Source organism: Phalacrocorax aristotelis, chromosome W (assembly GCF_949628215.1).
Source record: "Phalacrocorax aristotelis chromosome W, bGulAri2.1, whole genome shotgun sequence".
NCBI lineage: Eukaryota > Metazoa > Chordata > Aves > Suliformes > Phalacrocoracidae > Phalacrocorax > Phalacrocorax aristotelis.
Window position 1 is genome coordinate 6,430,112 of NC_134310.1, and position 18,304 is coordinate 6,448,415.

The 18,304-nt window shown below is 56.2% G+C and overlaps 3 protein-coding genes across 3 annotated transcripts; 2 read left to right on the forward strand and 1 right to left on the reverse strand.

Moving 5' to 3' along the window:
• The first annotated feature begins 5 nt into the window (after nucleotides 1-5).
• On the forward strand, nucleotides 6-7,793 carry DUS3L (dihydrouridine synthase 3 like). Its single transcript, XM_075076720.1, has 13 exons — nucleotides 6-71; nucleotides 779-1,076; nucleotides 1,573-2,157; nucleotides 2,817-2,858; nucleotides 2,956-3,108; nucleotides 3,205-3,321; nucleotides 3,703-3,768; nucleotides 3,856-3,966; nucleotides 4,596-4,692; nucleotides 5,251-5,326; nucleotides 5,620-5,808; nucleotides 5,897-6,025; nucleotides 7,602-7,793. The coding sequence occupies exons 1-13, from the start codon at nucleotides 25-27 to the stop codon at nucleotides 7,672-7,674; spliced, it is 1,983 nt and encodes a 660-aa protein (XP_074932821.1). The 5' UTR covers nucleotides 6-24; the 3' UTR covers nucleotides 7,675-7,793.
• A 792-nt stretch (nucleotides 7,794-8,585) lies between these two features.
• Nucleotides 8,586-10,335, forward strand: PRR22 (proline rich 22). The gene is made up of 3 exons (XM_075077615.1): nucleotides 8,586-8,806; nucleotides 8,898-9,002; nucleotides 9,455-10,335. The coding sequence occupies exons 1-3, from the start codon at nucleotides 8,704-8,706 to the stop codon at nucleotides 10,333-10,335; spliced, it is 1,089 nt and encodes a 362-aa protein (XP_074933716.1). The 5' UTR covers nucleotides 8,586-8,703.
• A 1,326-nt stretch (nucleotides 10,336-11,661) lies between these two features.
• On the reverse strand, nucleotides 11,662-13,834 carry LOC142049686 (la-related protein 6-like). The gene is made up of 3 exons (XM_075077616.1): nucleotides 13,668-13,834; nucleotides 13,171-13,381; nucleotides 11,662-12,645 (listed from the first exon to the last, which is right to left on the reverse strand). Exons 1-3 carry the CDS (start codon nucleotides 13,832-13,834, stop codon nucleotides 11,662-11,664), a joined length of 1,362 nt encoding a protein of 453 aa, XP_074933717.1.
• Between the last annotated feature and the right edge of the window lie 4,470 nt (nucleotides 13,835-18,304).

Here is an 18,304-nt window from a genome sequence, read left to right on the forward strand (position 1 = left end):
CGCGTCATCGCCCCGTGCGGCAGCATGGCGGCGGCGGCTGTGGCGGCAGGGGTGGCGCCGGTCCGCGCCCGGTGAGTGCGGGCCTGAGGCCGCCCGGCCCCTATAGCCCCCCGGTGCGCGCTCTGCAACCCCCATAACCCCCTCCGGTACATGCCCGGCCCCTCCATAATCCCCCGTTACGTGCTCTGCCCCCCCAAAGCCCGCGGTACGTGCCCGGCCCCTCCATAATCCGCCCCCCATAACACCCCCAATACATGCCCGGCCCCCCCTAACACCCCCGGTACGTGCTCTGCCTCCCCAAAGTCCCCCGGAACGTGCCCTGCACCCCTGTAACCCCCCCGGTACGTGCCCGGCACATCTATAACCCCACCATAACCCCCCGGTACATGATCGGCCGCCCCATAACCCCCCCAACACATGTCCGTCACCTCTATAATTCCTCCCACAACCCCCCAGTACGTGCCGGCTTCCCCATAACCCCCCAATACGTGCTCTGTTCCTGCATAACCCCCCCCCGTACGTGCCCGGCCCCCCATTACCCTCCCTAGTATGGGCCCAGCCCTTCTATAACCACCCATCAGTATGTGCCCGGCCCCTCCATAACCCCCCAATACATGCTCTGTCTCTCCATAACCCCCCAATACGTGCCCAGTCCCGTGCCCATCCCCACCATCCCCCTGGCAGCCCCCACACCCTGCAGGCAGCCCCCTCTGACCCATCTCCCCAGGCACCCCGCTTCCCACCGTTACTGGGGTCACACTGGGATGTGTCTCCACAGGTTCCTTGCCTCCAAGGAGCAGTTCCATGCCTACCTGCGGGCCAGGGGTGAGCCGGGCAGCCAGGCAGGCTGTGGGGGTGAGGAGGAGGAGGAGGAGGTTGGCAGCTGCCAGAGCGAGCCGCCCGCCAAACGGGTGAGGACAGAGGACCTCGGTCAGGACGGGGAAAGTCGAGAAGATGCTGGAGCAGAGGAGAAGGAGCCCACAGAGCGGAAGCGGGCCCGGGGGCAGAACAAGAGCAGGCCTTGTATGAAACCCACCCACTATGAGCAGAGCAGGCTGTGCCCATCGGTAATGCAGGTAGGCACGTGGTCCTGCTCTGGAGCAGGGAATTTGGGACCCTGGTGGGCCCTTCCTGCTCAAGGGCAGTGTTTATTTTTGAGTCTAGGAGGGCACATCAAAGATAGAGCCGCACCAGCGCAAACCCTCAGCAGGGAGAGCGTAGCAGGGGGCTGTGCTGGCAAAACCGCCTCCGTTGGCTGGCTGGGAGAGGGTGTAGTGGGATGCGCTGAGCGGGACAAGTAAAGCCTCAGCTTCCCTGAAGCAGTAGCTCTAAAATGTCCCCTCAAGTGGGTATGTCGCTGCCCTTCTGCAGCACGTTCCAGCAGTCAGCTTCCTGGGGGTGTTTCATGGGGCACGCAGCGTCGTCTGGGGAGTGGTGGGTGCTCAGAGCAGTTCTGGCCCCTCTCTGGGCTGGGGCAGACCCAGAATCACCTTGCTTGTGCTGGAAGGTACAGGCATGCTTGCATGGGCAAGCAGAGGGCAGAGGTTTTAACCTTTTTTTAATTATATTAAGGGGTGTGCAGAGAAGTGCTACTTCGGCCCACAGTGCCGCTTCCTTCATGACATTGGCGAGTACATGGCCGTGAAGCCGGCTGACCTGGGGCGCAGCTGCGTGCTCTTCGAAACCTTCGGCAAGTGCATTTACGGCGTCACCTGTCGCTTTGCCCAGGCCCACCTTGGGAACGGCTACCAGAACGTTGTCAACACGGACCTGGCCAAGCAGTGGGAAGGGAAGTCACTGGTGAGGAACAATCTCTCCAAGGACCTCCAGCACCAGCTGCGCAAGAGGAAGTTTATCTTCAAGAAGGCTGACGAGTACCTCCGTGGTCTGGCCAAGCCCCACGGTGGTGGTGGGAAGGGAGGCAAAGCCACGGGCTGCTCTACAGAGGAGCAAGAAGTATCCAACTGCACAACACCTCAGGAAGGCCTGGGAGACAGCCCTGAATATCCTGTGCTACCAGCGCCAGGAGAAGATCCCAAACCAGACGCCTTGCAGAGTCCTGGCCCTACTGGTGGCGAGGAGGCTTGCTCTGTCAAAACAGTGGGTCCGGTGACAGATGAAGACATGATAAAGCTGCGGTCATGTGAGAAGAAGAAGGTGAGGGTTTGGTCAAGGGCTGTTGTCTCTTGTGTACCTGTCAAGTGGTTGAAATTGTGCTTGGGAAGACAGACCTCTCAGCTGGGTGAGAGGCAGGCAGAGGACAGAGCTGCCTGGGGACCACATTACTGTCATGAGGGGAAGGATGCAGGAAGTTGAGCTCTTGGACGTGGTGTCGTCCTTGGAGGGGTGAGAACCAAGAGAAGCTGCAGCTCCTTGCACGTGAAGGAGAGCAGGGGCTGAGTTGTCAGAGAGGGTGGAGATGATCTGCAAGGAGAGCCAAGGCTGGTGCTGGTTGGTTTGTGTGTACTGCACAGTGCTCTCCTGGGGTGAGAGCGTTGCCTCCTTCCTCTCCTCCTCATGATCCCCGTCCTTACATCCCTTAGCCAGTCTTGCATCCCTCTGTATCTGTCATTGCTTTGAGTTTTCTCTAAGCTGAGCAGTAAAAACAAATTGTGCAGTTCAAGTTTCTGGTTCTTTTATTCAAAAGATACACACTCTTGGAATGGTTGAGGTTCTTGAATAAAACTGGTGATTTTCTGGGTTTCCCACTGAGTTTTACCCAAGGCAAATTATAAAATTGGTAACAAATATCTTCCTGTTCAACCACTGCTGGTTCAGCTCTGCTAACTTGCTCCTCTATCCTTGTTGTTTTCCAGTTGGAAATCCAAGGCAAGCTCTACTTGGCTCCATTGACCACGGTAGGTAGATAATTCTCTTTTTTTGTCAAAATTTGCCATTGCCACATTTGGGACAGAGCAAATCTCTGACAAACCAACTCTCTGCTGTCTCTGTCAGTGTGGTAACCTCCCTTTCCGAAGGATATGCAAGCGCTTCGGGGCAGACATCACCTGTGGAGAGATGGCTGTGTGCACAAACCTGCTTCAGGGCCAGTCTTCCGAGTGGGCTCTCCTCAAACGGCATCATACCGAAGATATTTTTGGTGTGCAGGTGGGTACTATTGTCTTGATAACCAAAGAAATGATAACTCACTTCCAAGGAGAAAAGCTGCTTCTTGAACTCATGCAACCTGTCCCCCTTTGGTAGCTGGAGGGAGCATTTCCAGACACGATGACCAAATGTGCAGAGCTCCTGAACCAGACCATTGAAGTGGACTTTGTAGACATCAATGTCGGATGTCCCATTGACCTGGTCTACAAGAAGGTAAGAAGACATTCTGCAGCATGTTTTGCTTCCTTCAATAGATGCTTGTCTTTTGCCTCATCCCCCACTATCTGATCTGCTCCTGCCAGTCTGATCCAGAGCTCCTGGTTCATTTATGGGCACTAGACTTCAGTGAGAAGGCAAATACGCTGTTCAAAGAGCAGGGAATGGTTAGCTGTCTCTGTCTGGCAGCAGGCAGAAGGTGTGAGGGAAAAGGGCTGTGGGTTTTTTGTGTTGAAGAGTCCCCTTTCTCTAAGTCTTGGGATGCTCGAAGCCTTACCTGCATTCCCTGAGCAGAGGACTGCTGTTGAACGCCTCCAAGAGGCTCTTCACAGTTCAAGGAGGCAGAAAGGCTTGACTGTGCTACTTTTTGTCCCCCAGGGAGGAGGCTGTGCTCTGATGACTCGGTCCAACAAGTTTGAACAGATTGTCCGTGGGATGAACTCGGTGAGTCAGGTCACCTGCCAGCAATGGGAGATGAGCCGATGGAGCTGACTCGTGCCTTGGCCCAGCCTCACTCTCCAATTTCTGCAGGTGCTGGACGTCCCGCTGACTGTGAAGATACGGACAGGAGTGCAAGAAAAGATTAACGTGGCTCATAAGATAATCCCCAAGATCCGGGAATGGGGAGCATCCATGGTCACGGTACAGGGATACTTGCTGTGGCATGAGGTTGTTGGCTGGTGCGTGGGGAACTCTGCTTGCGTGTCAGCCTAGAGCACAATGTGGGGGTGACGTTACCCTTCCCCACAGCTGAGCAGCTCTTTCAAACACCTTTGACCAGCTGCATACTACCTTTTACTGTTTTCTGCTAATAACAGGGAAAAATTCAGATGCAGAGAGCATTTTCCCCCGTGCCCCTGAGCCATGTATCCATCACAAAGGGAGGTGGCTCCTGCAGTGCTGTGGAACAGAGGTTTCAGCCAAATAAGCCTCATTATAGCAGGGCTGGGGAAGCGATGGGGCATCTCATTTGCATGGGGATGAGTAGTTCCTGCCCACAGTGGATATTCCCTTTCACTGTCAACAGTCACTTCCTGCTCTGGCTTGTAAATAGCCAAAACATTCCTCAGAAAGCATCTGGCCCTTTCTTAGCTCTGCTAATCGCTTCCACAGCCTGGTCTGTTAGCAATTGGCTGGGCTGTAGATCCAGAGGGATCCCTTACCCCAGCCTGGTGTCATGCCTTTGCTGAAGCACCTTCCTCCAGTGTTCCTGTTCTGCCCTGCATCCTCCAGGGTATTTGGTGAGATCTCCCTGTCACTTTCTTCCCCAGCTTCATGGCCGATCCAGGGAACAGCGGTACACGAGGGGTGCTGATTGGGACTACATAGCAGAATGTGCTAAAATAGCAAGGCCCATGCCTCTTTTTGGTAGGTGTTTCTGTTGTTTTGTCATGTGGACTGAAAATGCCTCCTGCTGGATTTCAAATATCTCTAAAAAAGAAAAAAACCAGGCTCCCAAGGACATTTAGCCTGGGGAAAAGGTTGAAGTATCCCTACTGCTGCTGAGGATGTGATGGAGTGAGTTGCCAGCAGCTCCCATGCAGCCCGGGCCTGCCCCGTGTGCTGGGGGCCAGGCGTGATGAGCACTGAGCAGAGTAGGAGGGGAAGAGACAGGCGGGACACAAACCACTTGGTTTTTATCAGGTGCTTTCTGCCTTGGGCACCATGGCACAGACAGTCCCAGCTAAACCGTCAGGGTAGGAGTTGGGAGTGGAGAAGAGAGAGGGCTCCCCTTTTCCTTGTAAAGGGAATGTTAACCACAAACACCCCTGGGAGTCTCTGAACAGGAGCCCTGGAGCCTCTTTGGACAATCTGGCTCTTGGACCCTGTGTCCATTCTGAATTTTATCCCATGCCTGGATTAACTCATTTTGACTTGTCCTCATGTATCACTTTGACCTCTGGCTTCTCCCATCCTTCTGGACAGGAAATGGTGATATTTTGTCTTACGAAGATGCTAATCGAGCCATGCAGATGGGCGTTTCGGGAATTATGATTGCAAGGCAAGTGCCTATGTTTCCCCTTTGCTTCTGAGCTCTATTGGTGCAAGAACAAAAAAAAAAGGAGTTAAAAAAATACCTAAATGAGCCCAAAATATAAGAAGTTTCCTCTTGGTGAAACTACTCTTTGAAAACTGGTAAAATCAGTTTGCATCTGTGAGAACTTACAGCAGATTCCTGTTGAAACTCTAAAAACAGAGCAGCGTTGGCTTGCAAATAAGCGCTGGAAAGTCTCTTAAATTAGTTGGCATCTTCAGAAGCATCATGGGAACAATGCATGGGTTTTTTTGCTACAGAGGGGCGCTCATCAAACCGTGGCTTTTCACTGAAATTAAGGAACAGAGACACTGGGATATCTCCTCCAGTGAGAGGTTTGATATCCTCAAAGACTTCACCAACTACGGCCTTGAGCACTGGGGATCAGATACTCAGGGAGTGGAGAAGACCAGGAAGTTCCTGCTGGAATGGCTCTCATTCCTGTGCAGGTAATTCTCCCCAGCTGAGAGGATCTTTAACACAGCACACCTGTGCCATTTGAGCACTAGCATACGCTGCCGTTACATTTCGCTGCAGGTATATTCCAGTTGGCTTACTAGAACACCTACCTCAGAAAATTAACGAGCGGCCGCCTTACTACATGGGGAGAGACTATCTGGAGACGCTGATGGCGAGCCAAAATGTGGACGATTGGATTAAAATAAGGTAATAAAGCGTTGATTTTCATTTAAATTGCTAGGAAGGGACATCGCAGAGCCCCACAAAGTCACTGTGCCTGCATGCATCCTCCAAAGAGGGGGTGATGATTCTTTCCTGTCAGTCTCAGAGGTTATAAGAAAGCAGCAAGGGTTAACCAGCGCTTTACTTTGAGGTTTTAACCAAGCTTGAAGTTGCCATAAAGAGCTCTCTCAACCCCTGTATCTGCTTCAGCAGGTCATCTGGACCCACTGCAAATCTAGAATAGATATCCTCTCTCATGACATGCTGTTCATCCCAGGACAGTTGTCGGAACCAACAGAGCAGAGCACAACGATGGGACATCTCAGGCTTTCAGCATCAGACCCATCCGTGCTCTGCCTGGACAGTCCCACCCCACCAGGCCCGTACAGACACATTTTGCATTATCTGATCTCTGAGTTCATGCAACAAAGTGCAGGAAATGTTTCTCCCCACACCTATGAATCGACGGGCACTGGTTTGAAATGACTTTGCAAGCTCAAAGCCAGCTAAAATGAGAGCTGGAGCAGGCAACTGCTATTTCCCATCTCATGGAAATGGAGATTAGCAAAAATAGAGCATGGCTACAGCCTCCTCTGGTTTTGCTAATCCTAAGCCATTTTGTTAGTACTGTGAACAGCTGCCTAAAACCATGTTACATCAAGTTTTGATTAGAATTTTTAAATGCCATTTTTCAAGCGGAACCCGCCCACATTAGGGTGCACAGAGCTTTGTAACCTGTGGTCTTTACTGTGCCATGTAGTAGATACTTACAGCCATAAGAACTCAGGATTTTAAAGCAATTTGGGTTTATTCATTAAAGGTCATTTTAAGGAGGCAGTAACCAGAAGCAAAGTTCTCTAAACACATGGTATTTCTGCTCTTGTGCTGTAGATTCAGGCTCTTGCTATGCAGTTCTATGCCCTGCTGGGATACTCTCTCTGACATGTCTTATGGAAAGTTTTAGTGATGCTGTATTGAACCAGCATCCAGAAAATAAGTTAAGCCTCCTTGACTATAAAGAAAATTACTCTGCACTGAAAATACGTGTGTTCCAAAGTGTGAAATAGTTGAAGTCTTAAGCTAGGATAAATCTGATGACAGTAGAACTGGCTTACATCATTCTAGGGTCTGGCCTTAATACTTTTTGGCACTAGCAGGGTTTTGGCTCTGCGCAAGCAAGGCAAGGGTGGGGAGGAGCTTTTCAGAGGCTCGTGTTGATTTTAGGCATGTCATTGCCAGCTATGAGACTGATATTCAGGTCCCCAAACTTAGGAACCCATTTTGGCATCGACTTTCGGTGACTCCCCAGCGAGAGCGGCATTGCCCTTATCTAAAGGCTGCATCCCCCCAGCACTGCAGTTAAAGCTCAGCACCAGAAGTGGTTTTGTGCAGCAGGCCTAAATTTTTGGGAGGGTAAAGGCTTGGTTTGATGCATCTGACTGCAGACTTCTTCACTCTAGAGCCACAGGGCCAGGCGACAGCTGGGTACCGGTAGCTCTGTTGTACCGAACATAAACCTCTCCTTATTTTTTGTTCTGTTTTGTTCCTTTCTTTCTTCCAGTGAGATGCTTTTGGGACCCATACCTACCAGCTTCACCTTCCTGCCTAAACACAAGGCAAATTCCTACAGATAGGGCTGATAAGCCCCTTTCTCGTAGCATCGAGTCAAGAGGATGCATTAGAACGGTGTGTGTCGAGGAGCAGGGTTGCTCAGCTAAGCTCTGAAATGAAATAAAGTTTTATGTTTTTAGAAGCGCGGTTGCCTTCACGCCTCCAGCATTGGTCCCTGCCATGAGTTACGCAGCAGATGGCCTTACACAAACTTGCAGCCAGAGGTGCCTCACTGAAAGAGAGCTATCTGTTTAATTAACAGGACACAGGCCAGGAGAAACCTCTGGCCTCCAGTTCACGGCAGGAATTGTCCCGACTCCCCCACACCACACACTGTTCACATAGCCGGAGCAAGAGGCCTCTGTTCCTACCAGGATGTCCTTGGTAGTGCCAAATCCTCCAAGAACAAGGAGGGGATGTACTAACCCAAACCCTGCAGTCCTGTAGAGCACAATCAGCCCCAGCATCTCATCACTGGATGTTGTGCAGAATCCAGTCCTTTATTGGAAGCATGCAGCAGCAGGTACTGTCTCCCCCTGACTGTCACGCAACCGGGAAAGGACGGCCCACTCCAACGGGGATCCAGAGCTACTTGTTTCCCCACTGGGAGAGTAAAACCCTGATAACACTACCTGAGAGAGCACTGGTGGGAAAGCATGCCACCAAGTGACACTGAATGACCTTCCCTTGTTTGGTCCAATCTCTGTCACTGCGGGCAATGCAGCACGCAGAGGCACAGCCAGAGTCCCCGATGCGTTTGCCGTGTGGCACAAGGGGGCTGCAGGTGCACCTTGGGCCCCGTATACCTCGCCTGAAACACCTTGGGTTTTTCTACCCCTGAAAAATGCCCTTTCAGGCCAAAGGCACTTGCACCCACAGCCCCTGAGAGCCAATGAACCTGCACGTTGTGGGGGCACCCCAGACCCCCTTAACCCTTTCCCTCCCAGGAGGAGCTGGGGAGGCTCTTGGGGCATAGCAGAACACAGACTGCCAACACATTCCGTCCCAGGAGACCCCAGAGAGTCCTTAGCGGCCAACCAACACAACGAACCATGGCGGAGCCACAACTGCCGCTTCCACCAAGTGGCGCCCGCGGCCCCCCAGCACCCCGGCTCCTCCAGGCATTTGTGCTCCCAAAAACCACCTCCTCGCCAGGTAGGGGCAAGCCCAGCCCTGCAGCCCGGGGACAGCTCTTGGGGGCAAGAGCCGAGCTCACTGCTGGCCATCGCTCCTGTCTCTCTTTCAGGCTCAGCCAACCTGTGCCCACTGCCCGGGCAGGAGCAGCCCTTCCCCACAGCCTGGGCACCCCTACTGGCAGTGGCACCCCACGCCCCACAGGCACCACCAGCAGGTACGGCACCCCTCTCTGCTCGGCCACCCCAACACCTTCAGCATCCCCGACCCACGGGCACCTTCAGCATTGCCGACCCATGGGCACCTTCAGCATACCCACCACCACCCCTGGCCCCCCGGCAGATATGGCACAGGGCTGCAGCAAGCCCGAGCGAGCATCCCTGTCCTCAACTGGATGACGTGTGCCCACCAAATCCAATTTCCAGATAATTAACCCAAATACTTGGCACCACCTTTCCCTCCTGTTACACCTCCTAGAGGCAAAGCTCCTCCCCGGTTTCCCACCCCATCCCGCCGGCACAGCAGCTCACCCCACGGCCGGGATTCGCACCGGCCACAAGATCCCCACATGCCTGGTGCAGAGCTGGGGGACGTGGCAATGGGGGCTGGCTCAGCGGGTGCCCCTGGAGGGTCCCCGCAGCCCAGCACCGCTCCCACTCTCACCCACAGGGCTGCAGAGGGCTCCATGCGGCTGCTACTTTGACCCCCGGGTTTTCCACGTCGAGTGGACAAGCACCACCCTGCCTCCACCACCCACCACCGCGCTCGCCCACAGTGCTGCTTCTCTGCTGGGTGCTGCCCTCTGGGGTGCCGGGGTCTGCGGGACACTCCCCCCCCCGGCCTGGGCAGCCCCACGCACCCCCCAGGGCCAACGGCAGCACTTCACAGCCTCCAACCATCAGGGCAGAGCGGTGGCCCCAGCCCCTCCACTGCTGCCCCCATCCAGCCCTGGCTACGAGCACATCCAGGACCAGTTTGCACGGATCAACATCTCCAGCGGAGACACCCCCGCGGGGGCACCCCTGGGCAGCAACATCGCCCCGGGCACCCACTGGCCCACCAGACCCTCTCCTGCCCCCCAAAACCAACCTCTAGGGGACACAGCAGCTGACCTCACGCTGCCTGAGGAGGTGCCCCTGCACGAGGCCCTGAGGCTCTTTGGCTGCTCCCTGGATGAGCCGGGGATCAGCCAGGAGGGTGCCAGCAGCAGCCCCACGCCTGGGAACCCAAGTGCCACCAGCACAGGCATCCCGCCCTGCGACTTCACTGCGCTCTCTCTGCCCAAGGAGCTGCTCAGCCCCAACTACAGCGTCCCCGAGAGCGCTGAGGCCGTCCTGAGCCTGGAGGGATTCAGCACCGTGGGGCTGGAGCTGCTGGAGCTGTGGGGGGATGTGGGGATGGAGCTGCCAGGGCCCCAGCCTGCCATGTCAGGGTTGAGGGGCAAGAAGCGGGGGAAGAGCCCCTTGCCAAAGGCCCCCAGGAAGCGCAGGGCTCTGGCAGGCAGCAGGGGGTGGCAGGCGGGTATTAGAGGGAGGGGAGGGGGGTATTAGGTGGTGGCGGGGGTGTATTGGGGGGTGGCAGGGAGGTGGAGGAGATGGAGGGAGTGGGTGGTGGTTGAGTAGGGGTGGTGTACTTTGGGGGTAGGTTGGGGCAGGAGAGGATGTCGTAGGTTTGCTGGTATCTGTTGTGTTGGTTTCTGTTTCCATTAAAAGCTGTTTCTGCAAACGGCTGTGTGCCCGCGTGGGAGGGGGAGGGAGCACAGGGGCCACCGGGAAAGGGCACCCAAGGGGTACAGAAGCCCTGCTGAGCCCCAAATCACAGCCAGCGAGCCCCAAAGGGCACCAAGACACAGCCAGGACCGACTCACTGCCCACAGGGCAGGCAATGGCAGGGGGGACAGCACGGACACAGGCTTCCCCGGGCAAAGCAGCCCTTTGGTGGGGGAGCCACGACAGACAGCTCCTTGCAGGACTCACGGACACAGCCCCACGCAGAAAGCAGCACGGGGCCCCTGGGACAGGGACACAGCTCGGGGCCTGGGGAGGGCACAGACATGCCCCAACAAGGCCTGCAAGGCCTCCGTCTTGAGCACGACCAGCGTCCCCTCCAGCAGGGACAGGGCTCGCTGCAAAGGCCCTCAAAGCCAATCAAGGCAATCACACCCTTCCTCAGGCCCACCTCACTCAGCCCCAGAGACCGGCTTTGCCTCCCTCACCCCCCAAAATAACCCAAATCACCCCCAGAATGGCGAGGGAGGGAGCTGCAGGCCAGGCAGGGAACCCCCTCCCCTTCTCTGCCTCCACTGTGGGCAGCCGCAACACTAAATAGGATGGGGGGTGGGGGTGAGAGGGGTTGGAAATAATTAAAAAGAAAAAACTCACTGCAGCAGCCAGAAAGTGCCTGGAAGTTTCACCCCTCTTTATTGCCTATTTCCCATCCGAGAGCCACAACGTGGGCCAGGGCAGCCAACGACGACTTCGGGGAGCCACCTCAGCTTTGCGGGTGGGGCTTGCAGAAGGTGCGGGGTGAGGTCCCGTCAGAGCAGCCCCCAGCACCGGCGGTCGTAGGGGATAAGCCCCTTCCTTTGAGCAGTCTCAGTGACGCCGCTGGGGTGCTGGGAGCCCCTCTGGAGCCTGCACAGGCGCGCTCTCGGTGCCACCAGCATGTTATGGCGCAGTTCCTGGGGTCGCTGCTGCTCAGCATCTCGTCTCACATGCTGACCTGCTCCGAGCATCGTCATCAACCGATAACTACCGTCCCCTGCACCAGCTGCACCACCACTGCCCGCAGATCTCAGGGCCCACACAGAGTTATTGTGCTCGAGTGAAGTGGAAAAGAAAAAAAGAAAAATCCCCAAACGCAAAGGTCAAAGAGCCTCAGTGCTGGAGGGTGAGCTTTCCTCTCCCCATGCTGCTGCTGAAGCCCTTGGTGCCATCAGGGCCATTGGGCAGGCGAAGCACCCCACCCTGCAGGCCAAGGGGCTCAGGCACCCGATTTCCTGCCAGGGAATTTCTGGGAGGAGGTGTGGCATGCAGAGCAGGCCTGCTGCCCCTGGGTGCCCATGTATCCACCCCGCTCCCCCAGCCGCAGCCGTGGGGCCACTCCGTGTTGGAGCAGAAGCCGTGGCAGCCACCGGTGCCCAAGCCCATCCCGAGTGGGGGGAAGACTTTCCTGGTGAGGAGCGATCTTGTAAAGGTGTTGCTAAAGTCCCTGGGCTGGAAGGTGCTGCATGGGCAGGTGGGTGCTGAGGGTTCCGTGTTCAGGAGCAGGGACGGTGACACTGGAGCATTGCCTGACTCCGGAGAGCGGTAGAGCAGGGAGCCCCCAATGCCATCGGGGAAGGTCGTGGCCGCCGCCTGCACCTTCCAATCCCACTGGTGGCCCAGCTTCTTCGCCACCTCCCTCCTGTTCTGAGGTTCCTTCTTGGAGACCTTCCAGCAGAGCCAGACCACCCTGATGCTCTCACCGCACTGGTGGCTTTGGCAGCCGAGGTGCTCAAAGGCCCTGCGGGCGCTCCCCAGCCTATCGTACTCCACCAGGGCACAGCGCTTTCTCAGCAGCTCGGGGAAGAGCGACGTGTATTTCCGCACATCCGAGGGCAGCTTGCGGCCCGGCTGCAGGATGCGGATGGATACAATGGCACCAAAGGGGCTGAACATACTCACGATGGTCTCCATGAAGTTATTCTGGATCGGCAGCAGCTCCCAGGCCAGCAGCAGTTTGCTGGGGGAGAAGCTCCGCAGGGACTCGGAAAGGGGGACCCGCCGCCTCACTTTGGTGCCCTCCTTGTTCACTTCCAGCAGCTCCGAGAACTGCAGGGCGTAGAGTGTGAGCCGCCAGTCACGCGTCAGGTATTTCATCTGTGGGAGAAAGGGAGCCACTGCGTCCCCATGAGCGTCCCCAGGCAGGGACCACCCTCAATCCATCATCCAGGCACGCTGAAGTCACGGCAAGGCACCATCCCCCTTTCACATGAGCAGATGCGGGTCTGCAGCAGGTGGTCTCCAGTGCCCCCTGGATTGCAGCAACAAGCTGCTGCTTCCCAGTACCTCACACCAGCAGCACTTCACTGCGCTTTTTTGGTTAAGGGATGGTCTCTCCCAAAGCAGCGCGGGGGGACAACGGGCAGAAGAGGCAAATCCAGCACTGAGGAGTGTTCACTGCTTCCCCAGCCACCCTCCCTGGTTGCAGAACTGCTGCAGCACATCGAGGGCAGGGAGCAGAGCCCAGCTCTGCACCACCAGCACTTCCCTGGGACACAGACAGCCTGAGGGGAGCCTGGACCTCCCCACACACCCCACCAGAGACCAGACAGAGCACACCCAGACACCCTCCACCCAAAGGCCCTTTCCCACCCCGGCTGGCAGGTGCCATGGGCTGCCTACCTCCTTGAAGGACGTCAGCAGTTTGATGCTGACGAAGCCCATCTTGTTGTTTTGGACTTGTTTCAGAAGGAAAGCATCCTTGGACAGGTTCTCATCAGAAAAGTAGAACTCCACCTGGGACACAATTCTCCGGACCAGCTGCGGGTCGGGGGCGGAGGAGCTGCAGTCCAACAGATCAGCCCCACAGACATCGCTTTCATCAGAGAAGCTCCTGGCAGAGCAGCAGAGACAGGGGTGTGAGCTGGTGGCCTTTGGGACGCACAGCACTGCCTGGTCTCAGCTACAACAGTGCAGATGGCAGAGACACCGCACAGACCCAGGGCCATCAGCTACAGGGGAGCAACGCCAGCCTGCACCCCGTGTGCCTCCCGATGCTGGGAGCACCAATGCCAGACCGTGAACCCCAATCCATCCCCGACAATGGACACATTCCCCTGGGGACAAACACGAGGCAAGAGCAGGGCTCAGCCCCCGCACGCATCCCAGCGGACACATACCCATTGAAGCTATTTAAGAAGTCCTCCTCTCTGATCAGGGCGAGCGAGCGGCTCTGCGGTGGAAGGAGATGCCGCGCCGGGAAGGAACTCCTTTGTTCCAGCTGAGGGGTGCTGCAGCTGGGCTGGGAAGCGAGCCCTGAGGCCACCCCGGAACTACCTGATGACATTGTCCTTCACCTGGGACATTACAAAGGAGAAGCACAGTGGTAGGAGGCTTCCCAACTGCAGCCAGCCCCAGGGCAGAGCCCTGCTCTGGGCTGCAGCCCCCAGCCCAGGGTTGGGGGAGCAGAGGCAGCTCATTGCTGTGCCCTTACCTGCTTAGCAGTGCTGAGAAAGGCAGAAAGAGCTGGCTTTACCTCCTAGAGACCTGCAAGCAGCAGGCCCCAAACCTCCCCTCCTCCAAACTAAGGCTCCTAAAAGACAAAGTGAACTGAAGAAAGGTAAAGCCCTTAGAGCACCCAAGCTGCTGGCTTATAAAGGCAGCCACTCAGAATGAGCTGCAGCAGGCAGTTATGGGCCTGCCCCCTCTGAGACCCAGCAGGCTCCAGGTGAAACCTGTCTGCTGGTTAAACAGCCCCAGCTCAGCCCCGGGAGCAGCCATGATTGCTAAGCCAGGCCAGGTAGGCAGGGGAGGGGCAGAGCCACTGGCACTGGTACCGGTACCCAGTGGTGCCCGGTGGTGCCCAGCAGGGTGGTGAACTGCTGCCATGAGGCATCTTGATCTGTGCCTCAGTTTCTGTGTCTTGTGCAGAGGCAGTAAGAGTGACCTGGAGGTGGAAGGAGGGTTGAGTCCAGGGCACTCTTTGGGCTCCTGGTGCTGCCAGAGTGACAGGCAAAGGTCTTTCTTCCTGCAGCGCTATTCCTCATCCCAAGGAGAGGGAGCAGAAGAGCCCCAAGAATGGGCTGAAGCCCAGGGAAGGGCACAGGCCCCCTGGGAGGGGGTGACACTGTGGGGCAGGACGGCCCATAGCTTCAGTATGAGATGGGGAAGGAGGTGCGGGATGAAGCTCATCCTTGATGCTTGACCTGCCACCATGGGCAGCGTGGAGATGGGGACATGGCTGTCAGAGCAGCGGGGGCTTGGGCAGGCAGGGCGGCCATGCCAGGCCGGGGGCGATGCCAGGGCATGGTGGGCTGCCCAGGCGGCCGAGAACGGGAGCTGCCCATCTGTGCAGGCATGGGGTTTAGCCGATGTTGCTTTGTGCGCTGTGGCCACAAGGACCAGCCAAGGGCTCGCCACGCGTCCACCCTGAGCTCTCAGAACAACCTGTCACCAGACTGGCAGCACCTCCCATGCGGGCAGCCTGGTCCGCGGCTGCAGCACTGCAGTCTCCCCTGCCCAAACACCCTGCCCCAGCCATGCAGGGCTGCTGCCGATGAACCCCCGGGCTGTGCCGCACTCTCCAGCTCAAAGCTCGTCCTTCTGGGATGAGTCCCGGGGACCGGCAATGCCAAACCTCTTCTGGGGTGTCACAAGCCCCCCGTTTTCCCTGGGGGCGGTGCACTTGCTGTCACTCCCGTACCACCTCCTGCCACTCTCTGCTGGTTGGGAAGCGTGTGTCGGTGAGATGGTGGGTGGAAGAGAATGTCCTGGGGTGAGAGGTGGCCTGCCTGGCAGGGGAGCTGCCAACAGCCACGGTCCCTGAAGGGTGGTGGCACTTGGTGGCAGGGGACAACGAGGGCACACCTCACCTGAACTTGCAAAGGGTGGCAGGACACTACAGGGCCGAACTCCACCCCCCCCCATCTACGTTGCCTCTAGACTGGAAGTACCTGCTGCTGCCAACCAGCCTTTGCCCACGCGCGGGCACGGCCTGTCCCCGGCAGGCAGCAAGGGGCCGCGCAGGCAGCCCCGCTTCCCCCGCCCTTCGCTGGGGTCCCATTGCCGAGCCCGGCAGCTCCCCGGCCTGCCAGCCCAGCCCCGCAGCAACGCTCGCGCCGGAGTCTCTGCAGGGATTTGCCCCCCGGGGAGGGGCGATGGAGCCAGCAGCGAGCCGAACGGGGCCGTGGGCGCCTTCTAACGGCAGCATTCTGAGCTGCGCTTCGCTTTCCACCTGCAGCCGGGTACGCTCGGGGTCAGGAGGGGCTGCTCTGCTCCCCAGGGGGAAATAAGGCCCTCGTTCCCGCCCTGAGAGCTGGTATCCGAAGGAAGGTTCAGGCTGGTCCAGCCGTCCCCGCAAGATGGGATAATCCAGAGGGGGAGTGAAGCGAGCAAGGACACAGAGGGAGAGGCTGATGGTAAAGCTTCCCCTTCCCAAGGGGAGAGAGCAGGAATGACCTGTCAGCCGGCACACCCCTGTCTCGCTGCTCCCATCCTCCACACCTAGTCTGGAAGCATAATTAGAAAATGCTTCTTGTGGCCCCGTGCAGAGCAGCAGCCTGACCTTTCAGACGCTTCTCCCCTCCGTGAACTTTGGTGTAACGGGCATATTACCCCTGCAAACCGGCCGCTCCGCTGTGGTGACTCTGCCTCCCTGCAGACACCGGATCCCTGGCCAAAAGTGCTTTAACTGGACTGCAGTGGGCAGATCCTGCACCTCCCCCGGACACTGTAAGGCTGCAGCATCTGCCTGACACCTCCTTTCAGTGACTAAAGAAGAAATGGGACCACAACAATTCTTGTACAGGCCTGAGCATTTGATACGTGTTTATTGCTCTTCCCAGCTAAAGCTGGGAATTTTGTGCATGTCGGGTTTAGGTGGTTATCCAAGCTCCTTGCACGGTGCTGCAGAGCTCCAGAGCATCTCGTTTGCCCGTCCGTGGTAAGCAGAAGGTGGCCGGGTTTGGTCGGTAGCAGCTGCAAGGAAGAGCCAATGCGCCAGCTGAAGTTAAGATCACGCTCAGTGGGAGCAGGGGAGTTTAAGACTTGATTGTTCCATTGTTTTTTTAGACCATCTGATCTCATTGGCAGGATCTGAAGTGCAGACTCTGACCCAGGGCGTATTCCTAGTCGTTATTTACAAATATATCCAGCTTTCTCACTTGTCTCCTGCTGCTTCGATATGAGACATTTACAGACAAACATCACCCCGACAGACAACAGCACGGGACAGTAAGAGGGAAAGATGTGCCACTACACACACCTTCTTTTCCCTTTCCACTAGCAATATTTTTCCAAGTGCCACAGCTACCTTAGTACCATTCCGAACGAGCAAATAATATATTTGGATAGAATATGCTCTGCTATGAAAATGTACATGGGACCCCTGGAAAAGCTCACATCAAACACTTCATCACGCTCACAACGTCACATCCAACGGGAGAGTAAGTCAGGCCAAGCAGCGTGGTGACAAAGGCTCCTTAGCTGTCTCCCAAGAGGTGAGACAAGAGAGTAAACACCTCAAGTGTATGTACACGGATGCACGCAGTCTAGGTAACAACAGGAGGAACTGGAGCTCCGTGCCCACTCAGAAGGGTACGACATCGTAGGAGTAAATGAAACATGGTGGGACACCTCAGACGACTGGGGCATCACAATGGACGGTTACAAGCTCTTTTGTAAAGATAGGCAAGGTAGACTAGGTGGAGGAGTTGCACTCTTGTCATGGTTTTAGGTGGGGTAGAGTTAATTTTCTTCACTCCAGCTGGTATAGTGCTGTGCTTTGGACTTAGCATGGAAAAAAAATGTTGAGACAACACGCAGATGTTTTGGGCTGTTGCTGGGTAGCGCTTGTACTAGTCAAGGACTTTTCTAGCCTCCCATGCTCTGCTGGGTGCACAAGAAGCCGGGAGGGGAGGGGGCACAGCTAAGAGAGCGGATTCAAACTGACCAAAGGGATATTCCATATCCTGTAACGTCATGCCCAGTATGTTAACTGGGAGGGGCTGGCCGGGGGAGGGAGGAAGCAATCGCGGCTCGGGGACGGGCAGCGTCGGTCGGCGGGTGGTGAGCGGTTGTATCGTTCGTGTTTCTGTGTTTTTTTTCCCTTTATTTTCCCTTTCCTTTCCTTTTCCATTTTATTATCTTAACATTATTGTCATTACTATCATAATCATTATAATTATTATTATTTTATTGTAATCCTTAAACTGTGCTTATCTCAACCCACAAGTTCTTTTGCTTGTCCAATTCTCTTCCCCATGCCACAGGGGTGGGGGGCAGTGAGCAAGCGGCTGGGTGGTGCTCAGTTGCCAGCTGAGGCTGAACCATGACAACTCTACATCAAGGAACACCTGGAATGTATCGAAGCCAACTATGGTGATAGTGGCTGCTCTATTGAATGCCTCTGGGTTAAAGTCAAAGGGGTCATATCCAAGCAGGACCTCACAGTGGGCTTCTGCTATCGACCTCCTAACCATGGTGACGAAGCCGACAAAGTGATACTTGGGGCACTAAAGCAAGCTTCTGGCCAACAGAGCCTGGTCCTGATGGGTGACTTCAACTACCCAGACATCTCCTGGAAGAACAATACGGCAGCTTGCATGCCATCTACCAAGTTCCTGGAGTGTATAGAGGACTCTTTCCTGATACAAATGATAGACGTGCCAACCAGGAAGGAGGCGCTGCCGGACTTGCTATTCACAAACCGGGAAAGCCTGCTTTGTAATATCTTGGTTAGTGACAGCCTTGGCTGCAGCGACCACAATATTGTGGAGTTTGGGATCCTGCTGAGTGTGCTGAAGGTCACCTCTAAGAC